General features: G+C 40.3%; 1 protein-coding gene across 25 annotated transcripts in view; it reads left to right on the forward strand.

Annotated features, from left to right (window-relative positions):
* The window catches only part of BRSK2 (BR serine/threonine kinase 2), a 318,684-nt gene that overhangs the window by 248,724 nt on the left and 44,173 nt on the right, over positions 1–25,787 (forward strand). For 12 of the 25 annotated variants that reach the window (XM_065065085.1, XM_065065075.1, XM_065065076.1 and 9 more), the window contains 6 exons: positions 258–404; positions 8,030–8,061; positions 13,431–13,595; positions 14,316–14,413; positions 19,431–19,581; positions 23,921–23,986. In XM_065065085.1, coding sequence (XP_064921157.1) covers positions 258–404; positions 8,030–8,061; positions 13,431–13,595; positions 14,316–14,413; positions 19,431–19,581; positions 23,921–23,986 — 659 coding nt within the window. The remainder of the gene's footprint in view (positions 1–257; positions 405–8,029; positions 8,062–13,430; positions 13,596–14,315; positions 14,414–19,430; positions 19,582–23,920; positions 23,987–25,787) is intronic. The other 13 variants (XM_065065079.1, XM_065065080.1, XM_065065081.1 and 10 more) reach the window with 3 other exon arrangements.

The following is a 25,787-nucleotide window of genomic DNA, read 5'->3' on the forward strand; positions in this document are numbered from 1 at the left end:
TTATACTGGTAGGCATTTTCTAATTAAAGGTCTAATAAAAAAACTGTGTCCTCAGTTTTGTTTCCTGTGTTGGAGAAAATACAACAGCGCTAAGAAATTATTTATTTTCAATGTATAAAAAGGGTTTTTTAGTTATTACAATAATTCATGATGAACTGATTTCCTCTCTTCCATTCTCTCACCATGTTTATCCTTTTCCTCTCTCCAATTCCCTTTTGCTCATCTTTCCCATCCACCACTCTGTCACATCCATGCAGGGTGCCCTGCCTTTCGATGACGACAACTTGCGGCAACTGCTGGAGAAGGTGAAACGTGGAGTGTTCCACATGCCACATTTTATCCCCCCGGACTGTCAGAACCTTTTGCGGGGGATGATTGAAGTGGATGCCTCGAAACGTCTCACGGTAAGAAGGCATTTGCTGCGAGTCGTGTGAGCAAGGCTTCATTTGTCACCTTGTTGAAGTTATGGTTGAATAAGTAAGGTAACTTGCTGACTTACTGTCACTCCTGTGTGTTTCCTTCTGAGCAAAGAATGAGTGGAGTTGGTGGAGTCTTTGGGAAAACGTTAGTTACCCTCTATTTTGAACCATGATGACAGATTACCTTTGTGTCTCTTCTCTAACCTCAGAATTTTCCTTCATATGCAATAGTGGGCATTTTGAAGAAATCCCTCATAATGTCATCACAGTGCTACTGACCAATTAGCACATTTCAGAGTCCACCTGAGTTGTCTGGCTCTTCTGGCTGGTCCAGCAGTTTGTCAGGGATATGATATAATTGTTTGAAGGTCAAAACTGTTAGGAGTTTTATTTGATGCTTTGCTACTAAACAGAGTATGCTTTTCCTACATTTCTGACAAAAGCAATGGCTTCTCACTTCACACCACACAATCTGCATTGTATTCTATCTATCCTGCATATGCTCTGCATTCTCCTCTAGCAGCCTTCAGAGCAAGTGTCTTCTAGTCTGCTCTTCCATCTTGTGCCCTGTGGTCCTGAGCACAAATAGGCCCACAGCGTTGAGCTCCTGGCATTCAGCACTGAGTCTTTGCATCAAGGATACATCCCGTCATAAGGCTGAGCGCTGCATAGTGATTGTATCCTTCATTAACACGGTGACAAAGTTTGGGGGAATTAAAAAAATTAGCAATTAAAATTATTATGAAAATTAAGATTGCCTTCTTGTCAGTGGAGGCTTCTGCCTTTATGGGTACATTGCCCTTGTAAATCCTATTGTCAGGCTCTGGTGATGATTTTATACAGATTTACTAAGCTCACAGATTCTGAGTGGGAGTATATATAAAGAAATGTAAATTTAAAACTCCTCTTGGTTCTTCAGTCTGCTAAAATATTTATAAATAAACTCTCAGATCAGTACTTGGCCCCTCTGCTGAGATTGCTAACAACAGTATCAGACTGTGCCAGCTGTGATGTTGCTTTTGGGATGCAGACACCTGTCTGCTAAGAGGTGAACTGAAACTCCGAAACTCCCTTCACAACTCTCCTTACAATATTACCTGGCAGCTGCAGCTGTTTTTTTCTTCATTCAGTACAAAACCAGGTCATGCTCTATTTAGTGACACAGGTAAAAAGTTCTTCATGCTATTACTAGTATCCCTACTTCTACAAACCCAGTAGCCATCATGTTTGCAGGACATAAGTACCACTGATTGGAAAAACAAACAAACAAACAAACAAAAAAGCACTTTGAAAGGCCTTTTTTAAACAGGCTTTTAAAGAAATAAAGAATATTTGTCTAATTTTATTCATAGAAAGAACACTGCAGAGGTTAGGGCTGTACCCTGAAACATGAGACAAGTGTGCTTCATGATGAAGAAAGTCAGTGGATCCCTCTCTAGCTTAATTTATTTTCCATGATGTAAACATAACAGATTTTCTGGGTTTTTTTGTGGGTTTGGTTTGGGGCTTTTGTTTGGCGGGGGGTGGGGTGTTTGTTTGTGGGTTTTTTTGTTTGGTTTGGTTTTGTTTCATTTTGTCTCAAAGATCTTAGCTCTGGTAGTTTGAGTATGTGAGGGAGCAGAACATCAGATACTAGATCTTCGTCAAATTCTTCTGAGTTTTGACATAGAGCATAGTCCCTAAATGTTTTGAATTGTACAATACCACAGAGAATGCACATGCATAAGAGAGAAAACAGTTAAGTTAAATCAAGGTCCCAGAGAGACACACATGCACCCCTCTCCTTTTCTTGATCAAAATGAAGCTCTTATTTCCTTAGGGAAGAAAGAAAAACAGATTGGATAGTTATTGACAAACACTAACCAGTGAATTGTGGATAAGAATTGCAAATAAAACATATTCAAGAGCTGAGAGCTGGGAGGAAAAAATTACAGCTCTTTGTTATTAGTTGCAATCTTATTTTCATTATTTTAGGATATCTTGGTTTGCTGTCTGTGCTGCTGTCACACTTCCCTTTCTATGCTGTTAGCATGCTGGTGGCTTGCATTACCAGGCAGAAGGGAGCTCTTTGTTTGCTGCACAGGAGCTGGGAATATATAGTCCATTTTGAGGAGAAATGCGAATTCTATTTTAGCTATGTCCTGTGAAAAAGCATATAAATATGGGTTTATCTGGAAGCCTCTATTCCTAGAAAATATCTCACTTGAATCAATTTGATATTTATACAAAGATCAGAGTGAAGTTGTGGCTTGGGTACAGTAAGTACAGATGTAGCTCTTAACATTACTGATCATTTGCTCAATGTCTCACTGGTGAATTCAGCAGAAAAATATAGTAAAATGTAAGGTCACTAGAATTATTTTCTTTCATTTTTCCCTTCTCCTCTCTGTTTTGTTCTTTTTTTTTAATTTGTATCTCTTTTCATCCAACTGCATTTCCCTCTGTGCAGTAGTTGCCATTTCACAGCACACCCACACCTTCCCCGGTCCATCTGTTAAAATGATCAACAAAACCAGAACCAGCATTCACGTTTAACTGTCATCATTCGGCTTCAGTATTAGAGCTTGAGAGGACTAATGGAGAGGAGAGTACTCAGAATTATTGTTGCTGGCCCTTTCCTGCTTTAAGAAATAGGCATTACCTTTCTTTGTATACAATTAATTTATGGAAAAAAAGGGTTTATTAGGTCTCAGTAGAATATAAACAAGGCTCTTAGGGACATGGTTTAGTGCTAGAGTTAGGTTATGGTTAGACTCAATGATCCTAAGGGTCTCTTCCAACTGCAATGATTCTATCATTCTGTAATATTGTTCATGCTTGCCATATATTACGTAGCCTCAAGTATGGTTAGTGGGACATCCTTGACCCATCGCCTTTACTGGGCCTGTTTTATTAAATGTGCTTTAAAATAAAGGAATTTATGGTTTTCTTTCAGTAGACTGCAAGTTGATCCTAGCTGCTGGTCATTATATTTCTGACCACCCATGTTCAGGAAAGATGAAATCAAAGGAGGAGCACTAAGTTGGTCAGCATTTGAGAGTCTGAATAGCACAGCTTGAAAGACTTCCATTTAGTCTACACGGATGATGTCTAAGAAAGGTTGTATTAGTTGTCTGCATATTCATTAGAGGTAATTACCAGAGAGAAAAAGATTATTTAAAGTAAAGGAAGATATTGGCACAAAAACAATTGTCTGTCAAATGGCCTTACATGAAAGCAGGCTAGAAATTAGAAGCATTGTAGCCATATTAGTGGGGTTCTGGGATAGCTTTCTAGTAGGAATAGTGTCAGGAGGGAAAAGTGAACTAGTTTAAGCTTGAGAAGGTTTATGGAAGACAATGAGCGCTCTCGGTGCCTGCAGTACTGCAGCACGAGGTTTCTTTTAGTTATATGCTCTTCAGTAAGTGGAGTTTTTTTTTTCCCCTGGAGGTTTCAAATGATTCAGCATCTGTACAGCAGAGAATTGCAGCTCCTGTAGTGGAATCCATTTGCATTCTCAGCTGATATTTTCTTCTAGAGAAACACAAAGGCAAAAGGGGCAAACTAAGGGTCTTTTCATCCGCTTTCCTTTTAAAGTTGGATGAGCATTATTGAAACTTTGTCTGTAGAGCAAAGTGGATCAGAGCAGATATTGCAGAATAAGCTATTCTGCTTGAGCTGTTATTGTTCTAGTGTTGACATTTTATTCCAGAGTAGAATGACTTGCCTTCCATGTTGGGTGACCACGTAGTCTGAAATACTTGTCTCTGAATGTTATCCAACTTCAGTTACACACATTCTCAGAATCTCCTCTCTGCCATCGGTTTGGTTTTGTTTTTTCTTGGGACTAACGTATGCTAATGATGGACCACAGCATCTGAAGAATGTTAAAAAAATAAACAAGGGAAAACACACCCTGATTCCTTCTTTATTTTCCTAGAACTTCTTATGGTAAGGTGCCTATCAGATCATTTAAATTATCTCACTTCACCACCTGTAGCTAATGTATTTAGGCTGTAAGCTTTTGGCTGCCAAGGGCCTATTCATGCACTGTGCACGTAGCACAGTGATACCTTGCCCTTCTCAAGGTCCCTGGAGGCTGCTATAGTACGTCTGCTACTACTGACACAGATAGTGGTTTTACCAGTGCCTTTTTGCACTGCCAGCTTGAATATTTTGGTCAGGAAAAGCCTCTGTCTTGACATTATACAATAGGCTCAAAGCTCAGACTAGAGGATCTTCTGAATGAAGAAGATTCATCTGAGATCTGGGTAGATTTAGTGCACAGATGGGTTTGAGACTTTTCCCCTTCTGGACAGGGAAGTTTGAAATTTGACATGAGTTCAAGCCCAGAAGCCTTCATCCATATCCGCAGACTTTAAGAAAGTTTTTCTTCAGGTCAAAACTTTTTAGCTTGGCAACCACTCTGCTGAGATCAGTGCCGGGGATGTAGACAGCGCTGTCTTGTTTTCCATCTGCCTGTCTGTCTCCATCTGTTGTTCCCTGCCTCAGAATTCAGACGTAAGCTCCTTGGGGGAGGAGACCTCTTTTTTCTGTTGAGCTCGTACAGCTTTGTGTCACAATGGGTCTTTCATCTGTGAGTTTAATATATATTGAGTGTATTTTTACCTAAAGCCATGATAAAGGAATTCCCCCTCTCCTTCCATTAGAGCATTTTACCTTGCAGAAGTCTCTCCTTTGACTGTGCATATGCAGTGGTTCTGAGCATGTTTTGTTGTTTCAGAGATGATGTCATGAGACGATTGCCTGCGGTGGCTAGGAGATATTAGAAAGCAGCATTTTTACATCTTCCATAAAATGGCATTAAATTTGGCAAGCTCATGTGCAAACAGTGAGAAGAACCCTCTGGGAAGGGTTGTTAAATGCCTTCGTCACTTAAATGCATTTAAACATTGTGTTTAAATGAAGGCAGGAGGAGTGAGATTAGCTCCCACTGTGTATCTCCCTCCCCTGCATTGCACAGTAAAAAGCATACAGACTTCTCCTTGTCAAAACCAATCGCCCTCCCGTAACCCTCCTGTCACTTTAATGCAGATGAAAAGCAACAAAGCATTAATTAATTACCTTTAAAAAAGCACAGAAGACGTTGGCAGCAGCAAGCACACTTGTAATAATATTTCAGTGCAATTACATTTGAATCAGAATAGAAATTGGTTTCTTAGAATATTTTTCATATCTGGGATATCCCAGCGTGCTTCACAGCAATGGTTTTGATGTGGATTGATGTGGATTGAATGGCAGATGTGTAGATAAACAGCAACCATGAGAGCTCTCATACACCTTCGAATGTATATCAAGGTGCTACAGGGTTTCTCTTTCAGAAAAATGCTATGGATTCATTAGCTTCAAGGAGTTTGATCATCAAGGATGGGCAGAAGTGATTTCTCTTTGACATCTTCCCTGAAGGAACCCAGAGGTTCTGTGACTAAAACACAAACCGGTGATCTTCCTTTCTTCCCTCTCTCTGACTCAAAAAATAAAGTGCTGTTGTCTGCTTTGCCATGGCGTTTCTGCATATCTCAGCCACAAAACAACAATGTGACCCATGAAGACAGAAAATGCAGCAGGAGAAGCAAGCATGAAAGAGGCTTGGACATCACTTAGCTGTATCATCTGCATCTTGTCTGAAATCATTAATGTCCTAACCCTCCATGTGGTGTATTTGAAATAACGGGTAGATATGCATCTCATAGGGTGGTTTCACCACGCAAAGAAGGTACAGTACACTCCTTAGCAGATCCTTGCAGTACTGTGGACCTGATAAGTAGCCATACTAAAACCCCATCCTTTGGAAACTGTGCAAAAAAGGCTCTTCTTATGTTCTGCGTTTGTACCTCAGCTTGCAAAGAAATGGGGTGAGGGGGGATGGGGGTGTCCAGGCTACTAGGGGAACACCCATAATGTATGTCTTATTTCCTTTAGTTAAGCTGGTCAGGGGAGATGGTAGAATGTCAGGAATACTCCACCTTTCTCTTAATAGTGCAGGGATGAAAGGGCTACCCAATGCAAGGGAAATTGTGACAAAAGGGAATTATTGTCACAGAGCTGAGGCCACAGCTGGAAGCTGTACAAGTCTGCCCAGGCCCGTGGGTATGTGTACTGGGGGGTACTGGTGCTCCCAGCACCTGGGCTGGTTAGAAGACAGCTAAATATGCAAGTACCATCTGCACCTCTGACTGCAGTGTTGATGCAGTCTTGGTTTTAAAGGAGGCTGTTTGTCTCTCTTACTGATCCCCCCAGCCTCCTGTCATGCTTTCCTAAGCTGCATTCCCTTGTTTCTTTGTTTTCAAGAAAAGCCCTGTCTCACTTAAAAAATGATCTCATGTAGAGCTGACCTCAGATCTTCCTGGTTTCCCAAGCACAGAGCTGTTGTTCCATAGCACAGAGGCCTCCAATTCCTTGCTTTCTGTGGCAAACACCTACTTTCTATCTTTGGGATTTTGTTATTTGTCCATTCTTCTTTTTTTCTTTTTTCTTTTTTTCCTCTCTGATTCTCTCTATTCCAGAATTGAAGTGGAAAGTGATAGGAGCAGGACAGCTGTCTCTGTTCTTCCTGACCAGTTTAATGGGTCTGTGATATCATCTTATAGCTGTTAACACTGGAGTTTCCTTCCAGCTCTCCCCTGTCTCTCACCTGCATTGTGCATGTTGTTCTGCATGTTCAAAGGTGCTCCATAACGAGGAGTATGAGAAGTATTGTCCACATAATAATTAATCCCTGGGAATCTATTAAGAGTTCTTTTCTACTGATGATGCTTATAAAAAAAAGCTTAGGAATGTTCTACTGTAAGTATGTCATATGAACAGTTTGTTCTCTCCACTGTTATGAGTTTCTCTTGGTGAAATGGTGTTACTTTCTCCCATGCTTGTGGAAAACATGGTCATCATGAAACATTTGGCTGGATCTGCCTTCAGTAGGTGGACAAGGCCACCATTCAGCTTTGATCAGTCCTTCATTAAATAGTAAAATGCTCTTGTGTAACAGGAAGGAATGAAGTAAAAGAAATTTGCAGTGTAGTGTTCAGGTGCTGGAACAATAAATGGTACTATTTTGACATAAAAACATATTCTACTTGGTCTTTAGATTTTAATGGTACATGTGAAGGCAATCAAGAATGGGTATTGGCAGAAGATCGTATGACGCATGCACAATTTATTTTTTCACATTATCTGTTTGAACCTGTCTATTTTCCTTCTCTCTTTTTTTTTTTTCTTCCCCCAAAACAAAACTAGAAATGAATTTTAGATGTAAAGACTCAGCTATTATGCACCTACAGAAAGGAGCGGTTTGTTAGCTTCAGTTCAGTTATAGAGTGGAAGGGCTTAGAAGGGCAAAAATTTAAATTGTCGCAACACTTGTCTGTGAAGCCTTGAACTTATGCATTTTCCTGGGATTTGCTCCTGGCTGATTCCTTGTGTCTGGAATTGTAGTCTCATTTCTGGTGGGGTGGGCGAGGATGAGCATACTCCTTATGCAGCATAAAGTTCCTGTTATTTGCATAGATCCAACTCTGGAATGTTGACAACTTGAGTGAGCCTTGATAAGGATGTCTTGTGGAGTTACCTTTTTGTTTCATAGCACTAAATCCTTGTTTTCTTTTTCTTTACAGCTAGAACATATTCAGAAACACATATGGTATATGTAAGTAACACTTTTTTAATTCACTTTTTGTTGTTGGTTCTGTTACGGGATCTTACATTCTAGTGATCTCTGAAGAGAGAGACTAGAATTTGAACGCAGCCTTCACAGAGATGGAGAAAGGGGCAGAGGACAGGAAGGCATCTAATTTTTTTTTATATATACAGTGGCTAACGATTGTTTGAAATAAGACATTCAGTCCAGCAACTTGCTGTGTTAGAAAGATACCTGCAAGTGATCAGCAAAAAAAACCCCAACTAACAGCAATATTTAGTTTGCTATCCAAGTGCTACAGACAATCCCTTGTAATACTTTCTTGACAAGAAAGCTTTCATTTGTTCCTTCTTGGCATCTTGGCTTTTCTCTGAAGTAGAAACAAAAATGATTATATTGATAAGTAAGCACCTGTGAATAAGAGCTTTTCTGTCTCATAATCCCTGCTCCTTCTTTGCAGCAAGCTAAGAGGCTGCTTCTGACCTTGTAACCTGTTGATGGGAGAGTAGTTCTGTGACTTGATTAAAAGCAGCAGTCTTGACAGTGAAACAGGAGGTCTGTGAGCAAAGTACGCGCCTGTCTAGTACTTTGGGTATAAGGAAGATGGATGGCTTTTAAAAATGACCTTGCACTTTGTGTAGTATTTCAAGAAACCTAAGTAAATAACATTTTTTTTTAATACTGATGATAACCTAATCAAACTAATTAAACAAAGAAATGATGATTTGATACATGCTTCAGGGAGTCAGCATACATATAGGTTCCCCAGGTGGGTGATAAGGGAAGTCCTGCCTTCATAATCCTATAACTGCTCTTGGGAAATACTTGAGTATTAAATGAACTGATATTTAAGCCTGTCGCCAGGAAAAACAAACAAACCAACCACACAAACCACTTTGTTTTGTTTTCTCTAGTTCTATCTTATGGGTGGTGTTCACCTCTGGATTTACCTGACTTCAGTAAGACCTGAGGGTGTTCAACAGTTTGTTGAATAAGATGTTTTTCTCTTAGTTCACCTGAAATGGTGGCAGCACTCTGCCCATGGCTTTTTCATGCTCTCTACAGTTATCACTTGACATGGCACCTTTTTAAAGCAAAGAAGGACCAGAGTGTTTTTTGCTGCAGGTATTGTTTTTTTTGAAACTCTCCTGGATAAATGTAGGAGGGGGGAAGTCTCTCACTGTAATCTCTAAAATACTCCTCCTATAATGTCTTACTAGCAATTCCAGAAGTAAATGCTGTTTAGAGCAGACTGGATAGTTGATCCCCTCTGTTTCTTCATGGAGTGAAATCAGCTGACTTTCTCTGTGCTTTGATCATAACTAGAATAGGAATTAAAATGAAATGTCATTGATCACTTATTATTATACCTCTCCTCAAGATTTTTGCCTGGAAGTTTTCACCTGTTGGAGGACTGTTGTCTCAGGGTCACATGTACAATTAGGCACATGTTATTTAATGGCTTTATTCTATATTTAGAATTGGAAGATTTTTTTTCTTTGCAGACATAAGCATTTGAACATTTTCATGTCCTTTCGATGAAAGTCAGACTCTCTCATCATTGACACAGTAAACCTGTTTTTACCCTACTGGAAATGGTATCTGAGGCTGTTTTCAGATGTAGAAACTGAGTTTTGCAAAAGCAGGTCTGCCTTAGATTCCCAGTGTAGTCAATGCAGAGAGAGAAAGGCTCTTCCAGAAGTCTGTTCAAATGGCCTAAAATGAAGTTTCTGCTCAAAATAGATTTTTTAATGAATCTCTGTCTCTCATTCCCTCTATACTGGCTATGGATTGACCTAAGGTGGTTAGCCTCCTTTGGCTAAATTTAGTCTGTGAATAACCCTGCCACTTCCAAAAATCAACTACTTTCATCCGGTAATGTTTCACAGCCTCTTTGCATTCATTTTGCCTGGAATTATTGATGCTGACAGAGAAGGAAGGGTTGTAAGTGTTTTACTCTATGGCTGTTTTGCTCACATCTTTCATTTCTTGTTTATTTCATGTAACACTGCTATTCTATGTAAAACTTCATTCTTTGTTATATATAGGTTACTGACCTGTCATTTGTACTCAGAAGATATAAGTGGTTTCACTTAATTCTTCAAATAAATATTAAGGCTACTGCAGAACTGAGGAAAAGATTTAATTGCATAGTAGGCAGACAGGGAAAGGTCTTGAAAGTTGAAATCATGATTCACAGACCTAAAAAAGGAAAGAAGAAACCAAAGAGAAACCTTTCATCACCAACCTCCAGTTCTTCTTGCTCTCCCACACAAATTAATTTAGTGAAGTTTTTTAAGCCTTTTTTATTGAAATAATATATTTTTGCCTCCAGCGCAAATAAACAGCAGTTATTTTCACATTTTTTAATAAAGCAAGAGGGCAAATAAAATTACCTATTATGGTAAATACATAACTCCTATTACACTGAGTATTTGCCCTAGTTGCAAAGATATAAAAATTGCTATTCTCAGAAAAAGTGTAACTGTACCAGTTCGGCTTTGCTTTGCACTGATGTTAATGTGCATCTTGGTGAGATTCACCATAGAATTTCACAGAGAGAATGAAAAAGTCCACTTTGGTCTGGAATCACAGCCATTGTATGCACCGATCCTCACAAAAGAGGATGGGGTTTAAAGCAGCAATTACATTCATGTGAGCCTTTAAAAAATATACGTGATTTGCAGTATTCATGGTGTGACATTGTTTGATGTCTGTGTGGGCTGAAATGCAACAAATTTGTCACTCTCCGCTAGACTGAGAATGGAACAGGGAATACAGTCATGCCAATCACAGCCCAGACCCGGTGATTTTCATTTCCTGAAGCACTGAATTGCGTTGCCAAATGACAAGGCACCTCTTTGCAGATTTTGCTTGTACCTGATGAGGAGGTGTGAAAATTCCTGACTATGTCTGAGGCTGACCAGGTGCAGGACATAAGGAAAACCCACTTTTCAGTGCACAGAACATGGCAAGCTGTGCTCTGTAGAAATGGTTCCCACACTGAATGACGTAAAAGAAGCTTGCAGGTGATATCCTGCTGAAGACTAGGGTGACTAGTAGGAAACTGAGATTTTGTGGAAATTTTCAACAGCAATAATTCTTTTTAATCTCTTTAAATTACCTTAAGAACAGCTTCTTGTAACATTATTAATGACTAATTAAGTCAATACATTCAAAAAGTGAACTCCAGATCGTTAAAAAAACAAAAAAGCCTCAGCTGCTGTTCAAAGGTCCATCCTGCAAGAATTTATCTTAATGACAGGGTCATCACTGGCTTTAATTGTGCAAAGTTGTGATTTAATCATTGCCTATGACTTACTGAGAGCTAGATCCTGATCCTAAGAGGCAGAAGTAGCTACCTCTTAGAGACAGGGCACGCAAGGAATAAGATATTTCTGTACTTGAACAAGGATTTTTGAATCTAGCCCTTTGATTCAGGACCGTGGTGTCACTGCAGAAGACACAGACCCTACTGCAAGACTACAAGGACGTGTCAGAACCTGTGTTTTAGTGGTTCAAAACATAAGAACAAATCCCAAGGAGCAGATTCTGTCTCTGTCCTGTATATCATGCTTCCAGTCCCCTAAACTGAATGAAACTGAGCAGGGTGTATGTGAGTACTCAGTGTAAGCGAAGTGGCACCTGGCCCTTGTTGTTATGACCCATGTAACACACACCAGAGTCTGACTCCATGACATGTAATCAAGAAGGGTGGAGCACATTTTGCTGCTTGAAAAGAAAATAAAATGAAAATCTACAAGACTTTCTGCAAGTGATGTCACGCAAATATGGTAACCAGAGCAGATGCCTCAGAACTGCGTTTCAACTTGCTTAAAGATAAATTGCAAGTAGTATGCAGCAATCTCTTGTGGTTGAGGTGTAGCATGTAACCATCCTGCCCCAGCATCATAGCCCTGGCTGTGATGACTTAGTGTTGCCTTCTTAGGTTGGAGGACATAATCTGCATTGGCTCTCTTATTAGTACACTGCCTGAGACTTTGTGCTCATGTGTATGATCCTACCAGATTTGCTCTCTAACCTACCTGAGAAAAAAATAAACACATTTGAACTGGAGCTCCTTTTCTGTGTAGATGCTTGGATAGCTCACATCTGAGCCCACAGCATTTTAAGCTGTGTGAGTATGTTCACAAGCTGTGTTCTCCGTATCTCAGTCAGCATCCAAAGGTAGAATCTCTTGCCCAAACACAGCTCCATAAACGCTGATATCTGATGCAGTTTAAATATTCCCAGATCCTGTTGCCTACCCTGAGAGTCTGGACCAACAGTTACACATTCACATCACATAAAGAAAAGGAAGGACCTCACCTACAGAGTAGAAAAACCTAAACATCACATAAAGCGTCCATTGGGAAATAGCTAGAATTCAGAACAGATAGGTTCTCCAGCCGAAATACCACCTCCATCAAATCCACCTCTTCGGGTGGACAGAGTTTACATAAGTTGCTCACTGCCTGCCTAAACAAACTCAAAGGATATTCAGGGTACCTGCAAAAGATATACTTCAGCCAGTTATAGATATCCTGACACCTTGACCTGTTCCTTATAGTCAGGGCCTTTAACTGCAATGAATAATCAATACTTCCTGAGTCTAGTGAATGGGATGAGATAATTATGCACAAGCCTGTGTTAACTACTTTTAAAAGAGTAATATGCTCTACCACTTGCTAATGGTGTGTTCCCAGGTCTGCCACTGACCTTGGGCATCACACTTGGGCCACAGTTTTCAAATTTGCATGGCTGAGGAGAAGCAGAGGTTGTTGTATTTGGTGTAAATAAACAGCCTGGTTTCCCCAAAAACCCTTTAAAGTGTGTCAGTTGTGGACCTGAACACTGAGGTCTCTTAATCACATTAGAGGCTTTGCTGCTGCAATGCCAGTTGTAATAAGAATTTACAAAGAACAGTGACAATTTGTTTGCAGCTACTTCTTTGAAAGAGAATCATTCAGCTTGCACTTTTAAGCCTGATAGCCTGAGTTCTGACCTGCTGATGAGACAGCATCTCTAAAACTGCCTAGTGTTTTATAAATATTTGGCATTAGGACACTGAACAGCTGCTTAAATTATGAGGGCACTGGTAAGTGAAGTTCCTACTGCCTTTCTGACTGAGTGTAGATATTTCTCATTAAAGACCCAAATCCACAAGGTGCTGGTCACTCTTAGCCTTCATGATGGTTTCTTCTGAAAAGAATATCTGCCTAGCTGTGAGGTCTGGTCTCTCAGCAGGAATTTAACAAGCTATTTCCATCTGTTGCTGCGGGCTGTGTTTCAGAGTATGGGTTCATTTGTGACTCATGTTTCTTTTCTCTCCTTCTTTCCCTGCCCCCTTTCTCTCTCTCATCTTCTTTCCTCTGCAGAGGGGGTAAGAATGAGCCAGAACCAGAGCAACCCATCCCTCGAAAGGTGCAGATTCGTTCTCTCCCTTCCTTGGAGGATATTGATCCAGATGTGTTAGATAGCATGCACTCGTTAGGCTGCTTCCGTGACCGAAACAAACTCTTACAGGACTTGTTGTCAGAAGAGTAAGCACTTGCTCAGTCTTAATATCAGTTGGGTGTCCATGGGCTGGGATGCGTACAAACCTGGGGAGAGGTAGAGATCACTTTAACATGTATCTCGCTGTGAAGGACCAGTAGCAACTTCTCACCCTCTGGCTGCTCGTTTGCTGGTGAGGTATTGGAAGCAAGCACTGAGCCTTGCTTGCACCATGTATCAGAAGCTCACAGAGTGACCAGCAACAGAGGCATGGTGATGTCTCTTCCCTTGCTGCCAGGCAAGGTCACTTCATGAAGAGGTGGGCCATGCAGTACAAATGGGGAGGTATCATTACTCTTTATTTGTGTTGGATATGCCTTTGTTAGCAAAATTTTATTTATTTCAAGCTTATGCCTGAGAGCTGGTGTATTTCATGAGGTGTTGAGAGAGGCACATAGTGGTAAGAATACTTAGAGGCTCAGGAGACCTGTCTTGCTGCCACTCTTGGTTTGAACTTCGTGTGGACACGTTATCTCATCTGTCCTGTGCCTCTGTTCTGTGTGTATAACATGGGAATCTTATTTCCTTTTCTCACTAGCTGCTTGTTGGAGACAGCAAGATTCTCAAAAGCTTTGTGGGTTGTGTATCTAGGTGGCAGGTACATGACCATTTCCAGCTTATTTAGAATAACTGTAACTGTTTGTTTGATAACAAATGATGTTGATTTTTTTCTCATAAAAGTTAAAGATTTTTCTTCTTTTTTTCAGAGAAAACCAAGAGAAAATGATTTATTTTCTTCTGCTTGACCGGAAGGAGAGGTATCCTAGTCATGAAGATGAGGATCTCCCCCCTAGAAATGAAATAGGTACTACAGATATGACCTCTGTCACCATGAACCCATCTCAACTAGTTCCTCTTCAGCTTCTTTTTTTTTTTTAAAATGTGTACCCAACCACTAGCATCACTGTTACCTTCCCACTGAAATGGTGGACAGCATTGGTGAGAATCCTCAGCCTGAGGCAGGCAGATTCATGGTTGAACTCAAAGGCTTCATTTTTTAGGACATGTCTGTCTCACGGTGCAGAAACATCCAAGTTGGTCTTGAACCAGGTATTAAAAAAGCTGGATCTATGCAAACAGATGAGATTTAACAGCAGTACAGTCTAGTGGCAGAATTTTCTAATTACTAATCAAAATGCTGCTGCTGGACTTCAGCCAATAAGACTGTGTAGCATTGCATCCATGTGGAGTTATATATGTACAGATTCTCTTTTCTATAGGTAAATATATACACACTGAAGTATGAGTAATATAATATTACATACCTGTTTATAGTACATACATCAAACTCCCATGTTTTTAGACTATCTTAGAAAGACTTTTAAACCTTAATATGTAGTGATACTATATAGCTTATAAATCTCTGGTGATATCACTTTGTTCCTGAAGAATTGTCCTTTAGTGTTTTAGTGTACTGCTGATCACCAAGGACTTCACTAATCTAGACAACAGGAAAAATGCTTCTCTGAGGCACTAACTATATAAATGACCCTTGCTGTGCAGAGTGACAAAAGTTTAACTAATAAACTATTAATCACTTCTATTTATGACATGAAATTGCATTTTTACATTGTAGTGTTGTGACTTTTAGGTATTGTATTTCAGAACTTTACAGGGCTAGAAGCAAAGGGCTCTTTATTTTCACTGGAAAGCCTGGAATCTCCCAAGACTACAGGGCAGTGGTACAGTGAACTATGTTTGTTAGTACTCCATTGAATTATTACCTTATCTAAGTTGCAGGGACCAGAACCTATAATTTTGCAGGGAAATCTCTTCTGTGGGGGAAGAGATGGAGATTCTTAGCCAACACAGTAATTTTTAAACTCCTACCTGGATGAAGCTACAGAGAGCATATTAGCAAGGATCCTGATGAAGACGGGTAGTTGTGCCCAGTGCAAGTCCTGTGATCAGAAGTTCCTTTCTCAGTGCAGTTTGTTATCTAGCACTTTAGCAAATGGCTTTTGACTCAAATAGATTATCCAGCAATGTAACGACACCATCATCTTGTTTTAGAAATGCTTTTGTCATAAGAAACAAATCAAGGTAACTCTAGAATCTTCATATTCAGCATGTGAGTGAATATGTAGCTATGCCATAAATGCATCATATATCTGTTTTCCACATGCCAAAATATTTCCATGGCTTGGAATGAAATATTATGCTCTACTATTGTATTTTTTGTACAAGGAGAGAAAATGTTCCCCAATGGGAAAACACTACTCTGAATGTATCGTTGTACCTCACTGGCACATTTTAGACTCTTTGAGGATTATTCTTTGAGTGTTTTTATGTTGTGTTTCCTCTTCCACAGAGGGTTTCTACCTCTTCTGTTCCCAGCAGCATCTGTGAGAACATGGGGCAAGGTTTAATTAAGAGCAGTCATGCTTCTGATTAATATCTCATCATTAGCTATTAACAATGGCTTTGCACAAAGAAAAAAGAGCAGAGAAAAAGTAACAGATTTAATAATAGCAGCTTGAAAAAACCACATTCATGAGAGCTGTGCATTGCCTGAGCTCTTCAAAAAATGAAAAGGTGCATCTCAAAGTATTTTGCTTTTTCCTCCTTCTTTGCATATTAGGTCTCAGAATGGATGGATGTCAGTAAAAACATTGCCAGCTCAGACTAGCGCTCTCCTCTGGCATCCTTTGTACCCGCTATAGAAAGCTTTCCCAAAGGGCCAGGGAAGGGCCACCTTAGCCATATTTTGAGTCCAGCTCCATTTTCTTTACCTGACAACATTTCTCAGTGAAATGAATTAATGTCAACTAATGTCTCCTTGAGGAAATGGCTTTTGTGGGGTGGAGTTTCTTAATAAACCAGAGAACAAGAGATTGGGCCAGAAGTTGAACCTTTATTTCCCACCTTCCAGATCAATGCCTTTATAATTGGATCATTACCTGTAAGATTCTCTGTTCCTCTGTAAAAATCCTTAGGAATGGCTTCACTTTTCTGATGTGAAATAAAAGGAAAATGTATCCTCCAAACTATCACAGATCCAAACTAGGATTTGACTTTTTTTCCCCATGTGATATATTTCCAGAGAGTCAAGAGGAGAAGGACAAATACTGGATGTTTTCCTGGTTTTAATTGCTGTACTTCTGCAAAATCTTCTGCTGCTTTTCTATGATATCACTTTAGACTTTATGGCAGGATAGTTGTCTATTTAACAATTTCTTTACAATTTTTAGACTTGACAGTAATGGCAGACTCAGTGCCCTGACGTTTCTTACTCAGATTCTTCTAAAAAATATGTACAATACTTGCTACCATCAGCCATGTATAGTGTAGGAATGTAGCCAGTCTTAAAGAGGAATCAAATACTTTTATTAGAACCTAAACCACATTCATGCAGGCTTCTGGATGTATTTTTCATTGAACCTTTGTGAACTGCAGGTGTGTTTCACCATCTGCCCTTTTTGCTTAGTCTCTCTCTTTGACAGTTTAAAATATAGATCGGAAATCAATATCTTCCAGCATCTTGAGCAGCAAAGTCTGATATAAAAGAACCATTTAGCTTGTTAGTGATATACTTCTCCTCCTTAATTGTTCTGTTGATTCCCTCATGGCCCCTCTGGCTACTGTCCTTCTCTCAAGCTTTCTGATGGCTGTACAATACACTGTTATTCAAGTCTTCAGCTAAATACTCTTCAAATTTCTTCTTCCCTCTTTTTTAATGTCCACCTTGTATTTGACATGTCACTTTTGTAAGTGTCACTCAGCTGAATTTCCATTTGCTAAAGTCTTCTGGTTTGAATATGCTTGGATCAAATTGCCTTTTAAAATATCTGTTCATTAAATGTTTTTCTTGCCTTTTTCCATCTTTCTTACTTAGACTCTGTTACTAACTAACATTGATGCAGTCTGAGCTTACTCATCTCCATTCTTTTGACATTAACTGCTTTCTTCGCCTTCCTTCTTCCTTTTCTTTTTCTTTTTTTTTTTTTAAACAGCACTCTTCCACTTTCCTAATGTCTGATATCCCTCTGCAAAACTTGCATCAGCTCTCTGTTATTGATAGCAAAAGTAATTACATTGTCATTATGCATGTTCCTTGTCTCTGGTCGCACTTCTGATACTGTCAGTCATCCTATGGGATGAGTCCTTTCTCATTCTTTGAACTTCTTTGAAGAAGTAGGAGTTTGAAATGTCTAAATGTTGCCCCAGCTTACTTTTGAAACACTTATACGTGTGCAAATGAAGTCACCCGATATAGCTGCTTTATTAGGTTTATCTCCCTTTGCTTTTCTCTTAACTTCATGCATTATACATTTTTCTCAATCTGGAGGTCATTATCCCTACTGGTATCTTTTTATTACTGGATGTAGTTTGAAATTGAGTGAAATACAACAGCTTTTTTCCAATTAATTTTTAACAGGAAAACTATTGCTCTTAATACAAAGAATATTTGGATTATACAGTAATGGGTTCAGTTACTATCACTAGCTCATTTGCATTTGAGGCATCTTTGCTTATGCACATTGCTTCAAGAATAAACCCTGCCTTAAAGCTATCTTGTTCTAAAAAAACATGATATAAGAGAGAGAAGAAACAAGCAAGTAGATAGGGGGTGTGAAGAGGGCAGGATAATAAAAATAATATCATCAGAATAGGCAGTAGAGGTAGAATTGTCAAATGCAATATTACTGGTTTTGCAAAGGAAGGCTTAAGGGCTGGGCACTATGAGGTTCTTTCTAACTGCAGGGGTGAAAGATGCCTTTTTTTACAGGTGCTTGCTCTCCTCTAAAATTAAAAATTTGTCTATAAATAGAGGCAGGGAACTGAAATATCCCAACCAAAGAAAAGAAAATCCTTCTGTGTTTTCCTCCCTTCCTCCCTTCCTCCCTTCCTCCCTCCCTTCCTCTGTTTGGATGACATGAGAAATATGAGTAATAAAACTTCTCAGCAGGTCTGCAGTTGGTTTACTGCTTCACCATGGAGGTGTGTATGGTTTGACAGATCACCTAGGAGCACTTTCTTCAAAGTGGTTTGGTATCTAAAGACCAGCGATTAAAGAGCAATTCAGATGCTCCTCAGAACCTCAATAAATGTTCGTCAGCACCTTTAGGAATGAATTGCCTTTAAATATCTCATTCCTGTACCTCAGTTTTCATTCTGCAAAGTGAAAGTAGCACTTCGATACCTCATAGGAATGCTACACAATAAAAAGTGTAAAGCACTTCAGTTACTATATCTGTAAAAACTGTACAATGACCTCTGAGATAAATTTTAGTAGCTCTCATTGGAAACTCAGGTAGACTAGGATGTTTAATTTGTAATGCTGTAGGAGGAAAAATAAAAAGCAGCAGGGAAAACCTGAAGTCTAATCTGAAAGATGCAAAAAAAAAGGGTATGTTTTTAGAGGAAAATGCAATTCTGAGTTCAGAGTGTACTCGTGTCTGTGTGACACGTTTAATCTAGCTACTAGGAACATCAAATGCAAACTCTACCAACCTGGGTACATACACAGGATCCCTAGATGGCTTATGCTCTGGCTAACAACTTGTGCTGTAGCCCATGCTGTCGTCTTGTTGTTAGTGTTATCAGCTTTGTAAGGTAATTTCTGCAAGCTGTGCTGTAGTTGTGCGTTTATTTTACAGTGCTGTAATAGCAGTGCTCCTTCTCTCTGTAGATAGATTGCAACTTATGTCTTAATTTTTGCAAATTCAGAAGAAGGGAAAGACTGCAAATGATCATCTCCATCACAAAGATACCTGTCTCTGTAGGGGAGGTGTGATTGAGGTTGTTGAGAAAGGATTTAACCAACCTGTGTGAGGTAAGTCACAGTCAGATTCAGCTGACAGCATTTTCTTTTCATAAAGATCCCCCCAGGAAGCGTGTGGACTCCCCAATGCTGAACAGGCATGGGAAGCGGCGGCCAGAAAGGAAGTCGATGGAGGTTCTCAGTGTGACAGATGGCGGCTCCCCAGTCCCTGCTCGCAGAGCTATTGAAATGGCACAACATGGACAGAGGTGGGTCTCTCCTTTACCCAGGAGTCCTGCCTGTCTGGGTTTGCTACCCCCTTTTATGTTATACACACAGCGCTTTTTTATTCACACCAGTACTTGTTACAACTTCCAAGCACATTTGCAACATAATCTGGCAGCCAGCAGGGCTTATGCACACAGAAGTCCTGCCAGAGGCTTAAGGGTTCTGTTTGCTTGTAGCTCAAGAAACCACCACATCCTCTGGGAAAAATTCATCTCAACTCTTTTAAATTGTCAAGAACACAGGCATTCAGTGTAAGATTGTGATAGAGGCAGTCACTCTAGGCAATGGGGAGAGACGAGGGCTTTGGAAGGACTCAGATGCATATGTCTTCTGTTCCAACAATTGTAGATGGGTTAAAGTACCCTCTGGTTGTTCCTCTCTGTCTCCATAGCATACTCCAGGAATCTAGGTGACTGTCTTGGATTAGGTGCCTAGCTTTTGGGTACCCAAAGTTAAATGAGATGAACCACACCCTCCATGTCATCAGAACAGCTCGAATTTGGAAGGCCCTGTCCAGGCATCTGAAGATGCCTCTAAAATGTGCTGTCAGATCCAGCATGCATCTGACCCACAAAAATTACCACGTGCCGATAAAGTGATGGAATATGTATAACTTTGGCTCTTTTCTATCAAAGAAAGCATCAGTCTTGTGGAGAAACAGCAGAGGAAAATGATGTCTCCTCAAGGCAGGTTCTTGGAGAGTAAATTGTGGAAGTTCACTTATGTGAACCATGGCAGTTGCTTCCTCAGTCCCTATGACTAGCCTATGGGAAGCACGTGCATTTGGATTCATACTTGCATAGATCAATCAGTATAAAAGAACACTTAACATATATGTATGTTGATGATGCTGTAACTTCTGTTTCAGCTTTATGACAAGATTTTTTTTTGTTCAGCTGTTAAGATCTATTAAAAAGGAGTCTGCTGTGCCCAGAAACTCCCTTTGCTGACTGAGAACTGGGTGAAAACTGTGAAATTCTTTCATGTCCAAAGGCCTCTAGAATTGCTGGGAAGTTTTGCTGGCAACTGTTATAGTTCTGTCTACAGTGAGGAAAAAGTGGTGATTTCCAGAACATGCTAGGACTTGTTTCAGACTGGATATGTGCCCTTGAGATACACTGCCACAAAGATTTTTTCCTTATAGCATAGGTTGGAAACCTGTCTTGAATATGTGGTTTGCTTTGATGTGAGTTCTGGATGAAGAAAGTATTCAAGACAGAGTGTGCTCAGTGTTTCTCATAGGCCTCAAAGTGATAAGGATGAATACAATACTGACAAACAGTTGCTCACTCCTTATTCAGCTTGCAGTGCTTAATTTGGTACCTGGTAGATGCATGGACCATGAAGCTCCCAGAGCCAGGCAGAGGTGAATCACTTTCCTCCACCCCAAGGCTGCCTGTGAGTCGCAGTACTCTGCAGCTGTTTGCAGTAAGTGTCCAACTGGGCAGAACAAACAGGAGGCGTTAGGTTGATTCCAGAGTTTTCTGAGAGCTGAAAGATTATTTTCCAGCTCTCAGCTTTGACTTTGGAGTAAAAAATCTGAAGAGGCAAAGGTCTTGCTACCCAAAGTATTTCTTTTGCTTTTAAATGGCTCACTCAATCCTGCACATGAGAAAACAATTGAAGTCAAAAGCTCTGAGTTGAGTTCAGAGCAGAAACATATCAGTAAAGCAGGCTACATACCAGTGAAGAAGGTCTTTCACAAAATGGTTGGTGTTAGAATGGGCCTCTGGAGATCATCTAGTCCAACCCACCTGCCAAAACTGGTTCACCAGAGCAAATCACACAGGAATGTGTCCAGGTGGGTTTTGAATGTCTCAAGAGAAGGAGACTCCACAACCTCTCTGGGCAGTCTGTTCCAGTGTTCCGTCACCCTCAAAGTAAAGAAGTTTCTCCTCATTTTCAAATGGAACCTCCTATGTTTCAGTCTGTGCCTGTCGCCCCTCATCCTGTTGATGGGTACCACTTAAAAGAGTCTGGTCCCATCCTCTTGACACCCACCTTGAGATATTTATGAATAGTGATGAGATCCACTCTCAGCCTTCTCTTCTCCAGGCTGAACAGACCCAGCTCTCTCAGTCTTTCCTCATAAAAAAGATTCTCCAGAGTCCTCATCATCTTTGTAGCCCTCTACTGGACTCCTTCCAGTAGTTCCTTGTCCTTCTTAAACTGGCGAGCCCAGAACTGGACACAGTACTCCAGATATGGCCTCACCAGGCTTTGGCTTAAGGAGGAAGTGAAACCTGCCAGGCACAAAAATGGTACAGGGCAATGCAAACCACAACTGAGGGATGGACATAAAGGTATGACTAATGATGGAGATGTAATAACACCATGATTGATGATGATGGGCTTGGCAGTGCTTGTTTTGGAAGGGGTTAAAGGGAAGATGTTATTTTACTCCATATGTGAGCTTCCATAATTCATGCCATCCACATTCACAGATGACAATGGCACATTTTTTGTTGCTGGCAGCATGGCCGTTTATAACATGAACTGGTTTCATTAACGAACGCCACTGCATGGGGATTGTCTGGGGACGATGCATTGCTGATGGGGCACCATCTGTCAGAACAGTCATAACAAAATGGCGAGTGCCTTCCACCAGGAGTGGGGGATTTTTGATGGGTAGTTGCATATTCCATGAAATGACCACTGACAGTGGATTTTACAGCAGCACAGCTTAGATCCCAGAGGTGGATAATTTTCTAAAAATATTTTTGGGTCTCAACAGGTGACTATTCAGTGCTTTTGTCCTGCAGGAAGACAGAGAGGTGAATCATGGAAACAGGTCTCCTGTTTAGACACAGATGACTTGTGTAAACATCCAGAGACACAGAGATATTGCTTCTTTCTTGCGCTGGCAGAGATAGTCTTCTAACCAGCAGGCAGAACACACCCATGTGTCTCGTGATTTAGTCCTATTGTCCTCTTTCCCAGTAGCAGAAAGATGTTTGTTTGCATAAAGGGGATTTACGTTATAGCCTCTGTTTTATGCGTATGTGTGATGAACTGTGCTTTTGGTGACCATGTGAGGACCCTACAAGTATTTGGTCTTGGCTTACTTAAGGGCATATCTTTCCATTGAGATTTTAAACTTGGCAGCCTTCAACACTACAGGCTGAGAGATTACAAAGTGAAAAACATAGTCCTTCAGTGGTCCTTGAATGGTGGAAGGGAACTCAACACAAGGGCTGCTTGTTGAGCTTACAGACTTCTCGAAATGCTTGTGCTGACCTCTCCAAGCATTCTCTGTTGGGTCTTTGTTTATGGCAAAGTTAGTATGCATGAACACCAGCCACCTTAAAACTGGTGACTAAGGTTTGTTAATTTTGGTTATCCTTGCTAGTTGTCAATTCAGCTGATTTATAATTATACCTTAATTGCTTTTGCTGTTGTGGTATCCGCACCTCTCAGACTATCTGGTATTTCATTGAAATGTCAAAAGAAAAGAGGTAGGTTCTGAGCTTAGTTTAATGCTAGCTAATTTGTCCCTTGTGCCAAAACCACAGAGACTAGGAAGAATTCCATGGGAGCTAGAATCCCTCGGGGATAGGCCAGAAGTTTTCAGCAGCTCTCCTGTGAGAGTCCAAGAACTGTTCTAAAATGGGCTTCATTAACTATTTATTTTCTTCTGGTTATTGAAGTGGATAGCTTGCATGAAAGATCAGCTAACATTAGGAAGCAGTGTACTGTGAAACAGTGGAGCATATTACCAGTGAAATATATTAGAGAGAGCTGCCCCTTTTTAGCAAAGCATAGGGAATTTTACTTCTAAGCTTCAGGGATTCAGACCCAAGATGATAAAGGAGGGCATTTCTCTCTACACTGAGTATAGGAGAGAGAGTTGGAAGTAAGTGGTAATGGTCCCTACAAATTAGAGTACAAAATGGATTACTGTTCCTCTAAGAGGCTCTGTGGTCTGATTTTAACCTTTTCCCAAATCGTGCTTGGTGTTGAGGTCTTCTGGAAAAGTCTGAGTAATGAGCACTTTGCAATTTGTGCCTTCAGGCATGTTCTATTTTCCCTGGACAATGTGACAAAGTAGATGGTAACTGGGTTTTCAATTGGATAAAGGAGAGCAGGGTTTGCACGTATGTATGGGGGAAGTCATCTTTGACCTCACAAGTCAGAAAGACTGAACTTCAGCACTCTGTAGGTGTGAGCCATAGATGGAAAGTAAAAAAAAGTTTTTTCAGAGCATTGCTTAAAAAGGGGAGGATGGGTTGGGGGGCTGGGTGTCCAGCATTGCTTCAGGTAACTCTCTTTTATAAATGTCCACACTAGTAACTCTGTTTTCTCGCTTTGTTCCTGCCATAGTAAAACAATGTTCAGTAAAAGCCTGGATATCTCTGAAGCCAATCCCAAATTCAACAAAGAAGAAAGGTATAAACACTGACAATATGTTCCTCTCCTCTACCTCACTGCTGAGACCTTAAAGATGCAGTACTTACCTTCTCCATGTGGGGACATAGCTGTTCTCTCTTAAGAGAGAAACAAAGAGGGTGGGATATTTACAGGCCCACACCACATATATTTTTGTACAGTACCATTAATTTGAGGCTATCCCCAATGCAGCCTGTGACTGTACCAGCCTTTTCCCCACTAAAATCGCATCCTACTGCTGCTTTGGGTTCAGTTCTGCCATGAGTGAGGATGCCCAAGGTGGATGTATTTGCCAAGAGTGCTTTAGGAAGGACTGGAATATAAAACACTAGGAAAGCCCAGAGTCCTCCACTCCCAGCACTAGAAACAGCTGCACAACTGAGTCAGTGGCACCACTGATAGGAAACTTTGGAAATCCTGTCTGATGGAGCAATACGTGAAGTGCCTGTAGGTAAGAGACCAGTGCCTTAAGACAATCGTGACTGCACCAGAGAACACAAGAGAAAAAGATGACCCAAGACCCAAGAGTTTTTGGAGGACGATTCCAGCCTAGCATTTCAAATGATGAATGGTGTAGAATAACAGAAAAAATAACTCCCAACTGTGGATAGAGGCACAATGAAAGACATGCAGGACCACCAGCTTTAGGGAGTTTAAGTGGGTCCATGAATAAAGAAAAAGTTTAGACTTTTGGGAAGGTTTTTAGTGAACGTGTTGTTACAAACTTTTGGTCTTCAAGGAAGAAAAATTTTCTCTAATTTTAAAAGCTGGCATCCTAATTGATAATTCTTCATCAAAAGGTGATCCTTATATGTGTTCAACAAACACTTCACTTACCCAAACGTTAGCAGTGTTCCATATGATTTAAAAAGGGGGAAGCAGTGGATTCCTTAAAGGAACGTATGGACTTGGCAAACCATTCTTTTCATTTCCCTTTTTAATAGAAACCTTTCTATTTAAAGATAAATGTGACTTTAAGCCTCAGGAGACTTGTAGGATGTGTGAGGGACAGCCCGTTTTGGCCTTTTGCAGACTGAGGCAGTCCTTTGTGGGCAGCGTTTCAGGTCTTGAGCCTGGCACAATGAAGAACATCGTGCATCTGCAGGAGAGATTGTGCCTCATGTGGTGTGTAAAGCACCCTCTTTGAGATGCCAAGATAGGAACAATTAAATTTTGGCCGGTGTTTAATTATCCAACTTTATGATGTCTTTTTTAAAGGAATACTGCATCTTTAAGGGTCCCTTCCCTCTAGATGCACATGGTTGTCTTAGTAGCTGAGGCCACTGTCCCTTTCTTTTTCTTTCTTTCTGACTTTCACCCCCTCTTTCAGTGCTTCTCTTCTTCTGTATCTGGGTTGCTGCAGCTCCGTAGTTCACTTGCTTCAGTATTGTAGGGAATGCACATGTCTGCGCTTCTGGGTCTATTGTGTCCTGGGATTGTTCATTTTTTTTAAACCTCATTTCCCTTTTCCTTTTCCCTATTGTCAATTTGCTTTCCATTCTCTTTGTTAACCTCTCCAGTGCCTTCCCTGTTGGGAAAATGACTTGAAAGAAAAATTAATCTACTTTCTTGCACCCATTCTATTTACATTTTAATATTCTGCATGTATGAATATGGGTGTGTTTTCTGTATAAATATACACACACATTCCAATATAAAATGGGTGTCAATTTGCTCTTCTCAGTTACATCACTATAGATAGATTTGTATGGGTACAATTGAGGACAGCGTTTGTCCTGGAATATATACATATATATGTATTTATATATATATGAATTAGATCTTACCCAAATTTGCACTC

Source organism: Columba livia, chromosome 5, assembly GCF_036013475.1.
Source record: "Columba livia isolate bColLiv1 breed racing homer chromosome 5, bColLiv1.pat.W.v2, whole genome shotgun sequence".
Classification (NCBI taxonomy): Eukaryota; Metazoa; Chordata; class Aves; order Columbiformes; family Columbidae; genus Columba; species Columba livia.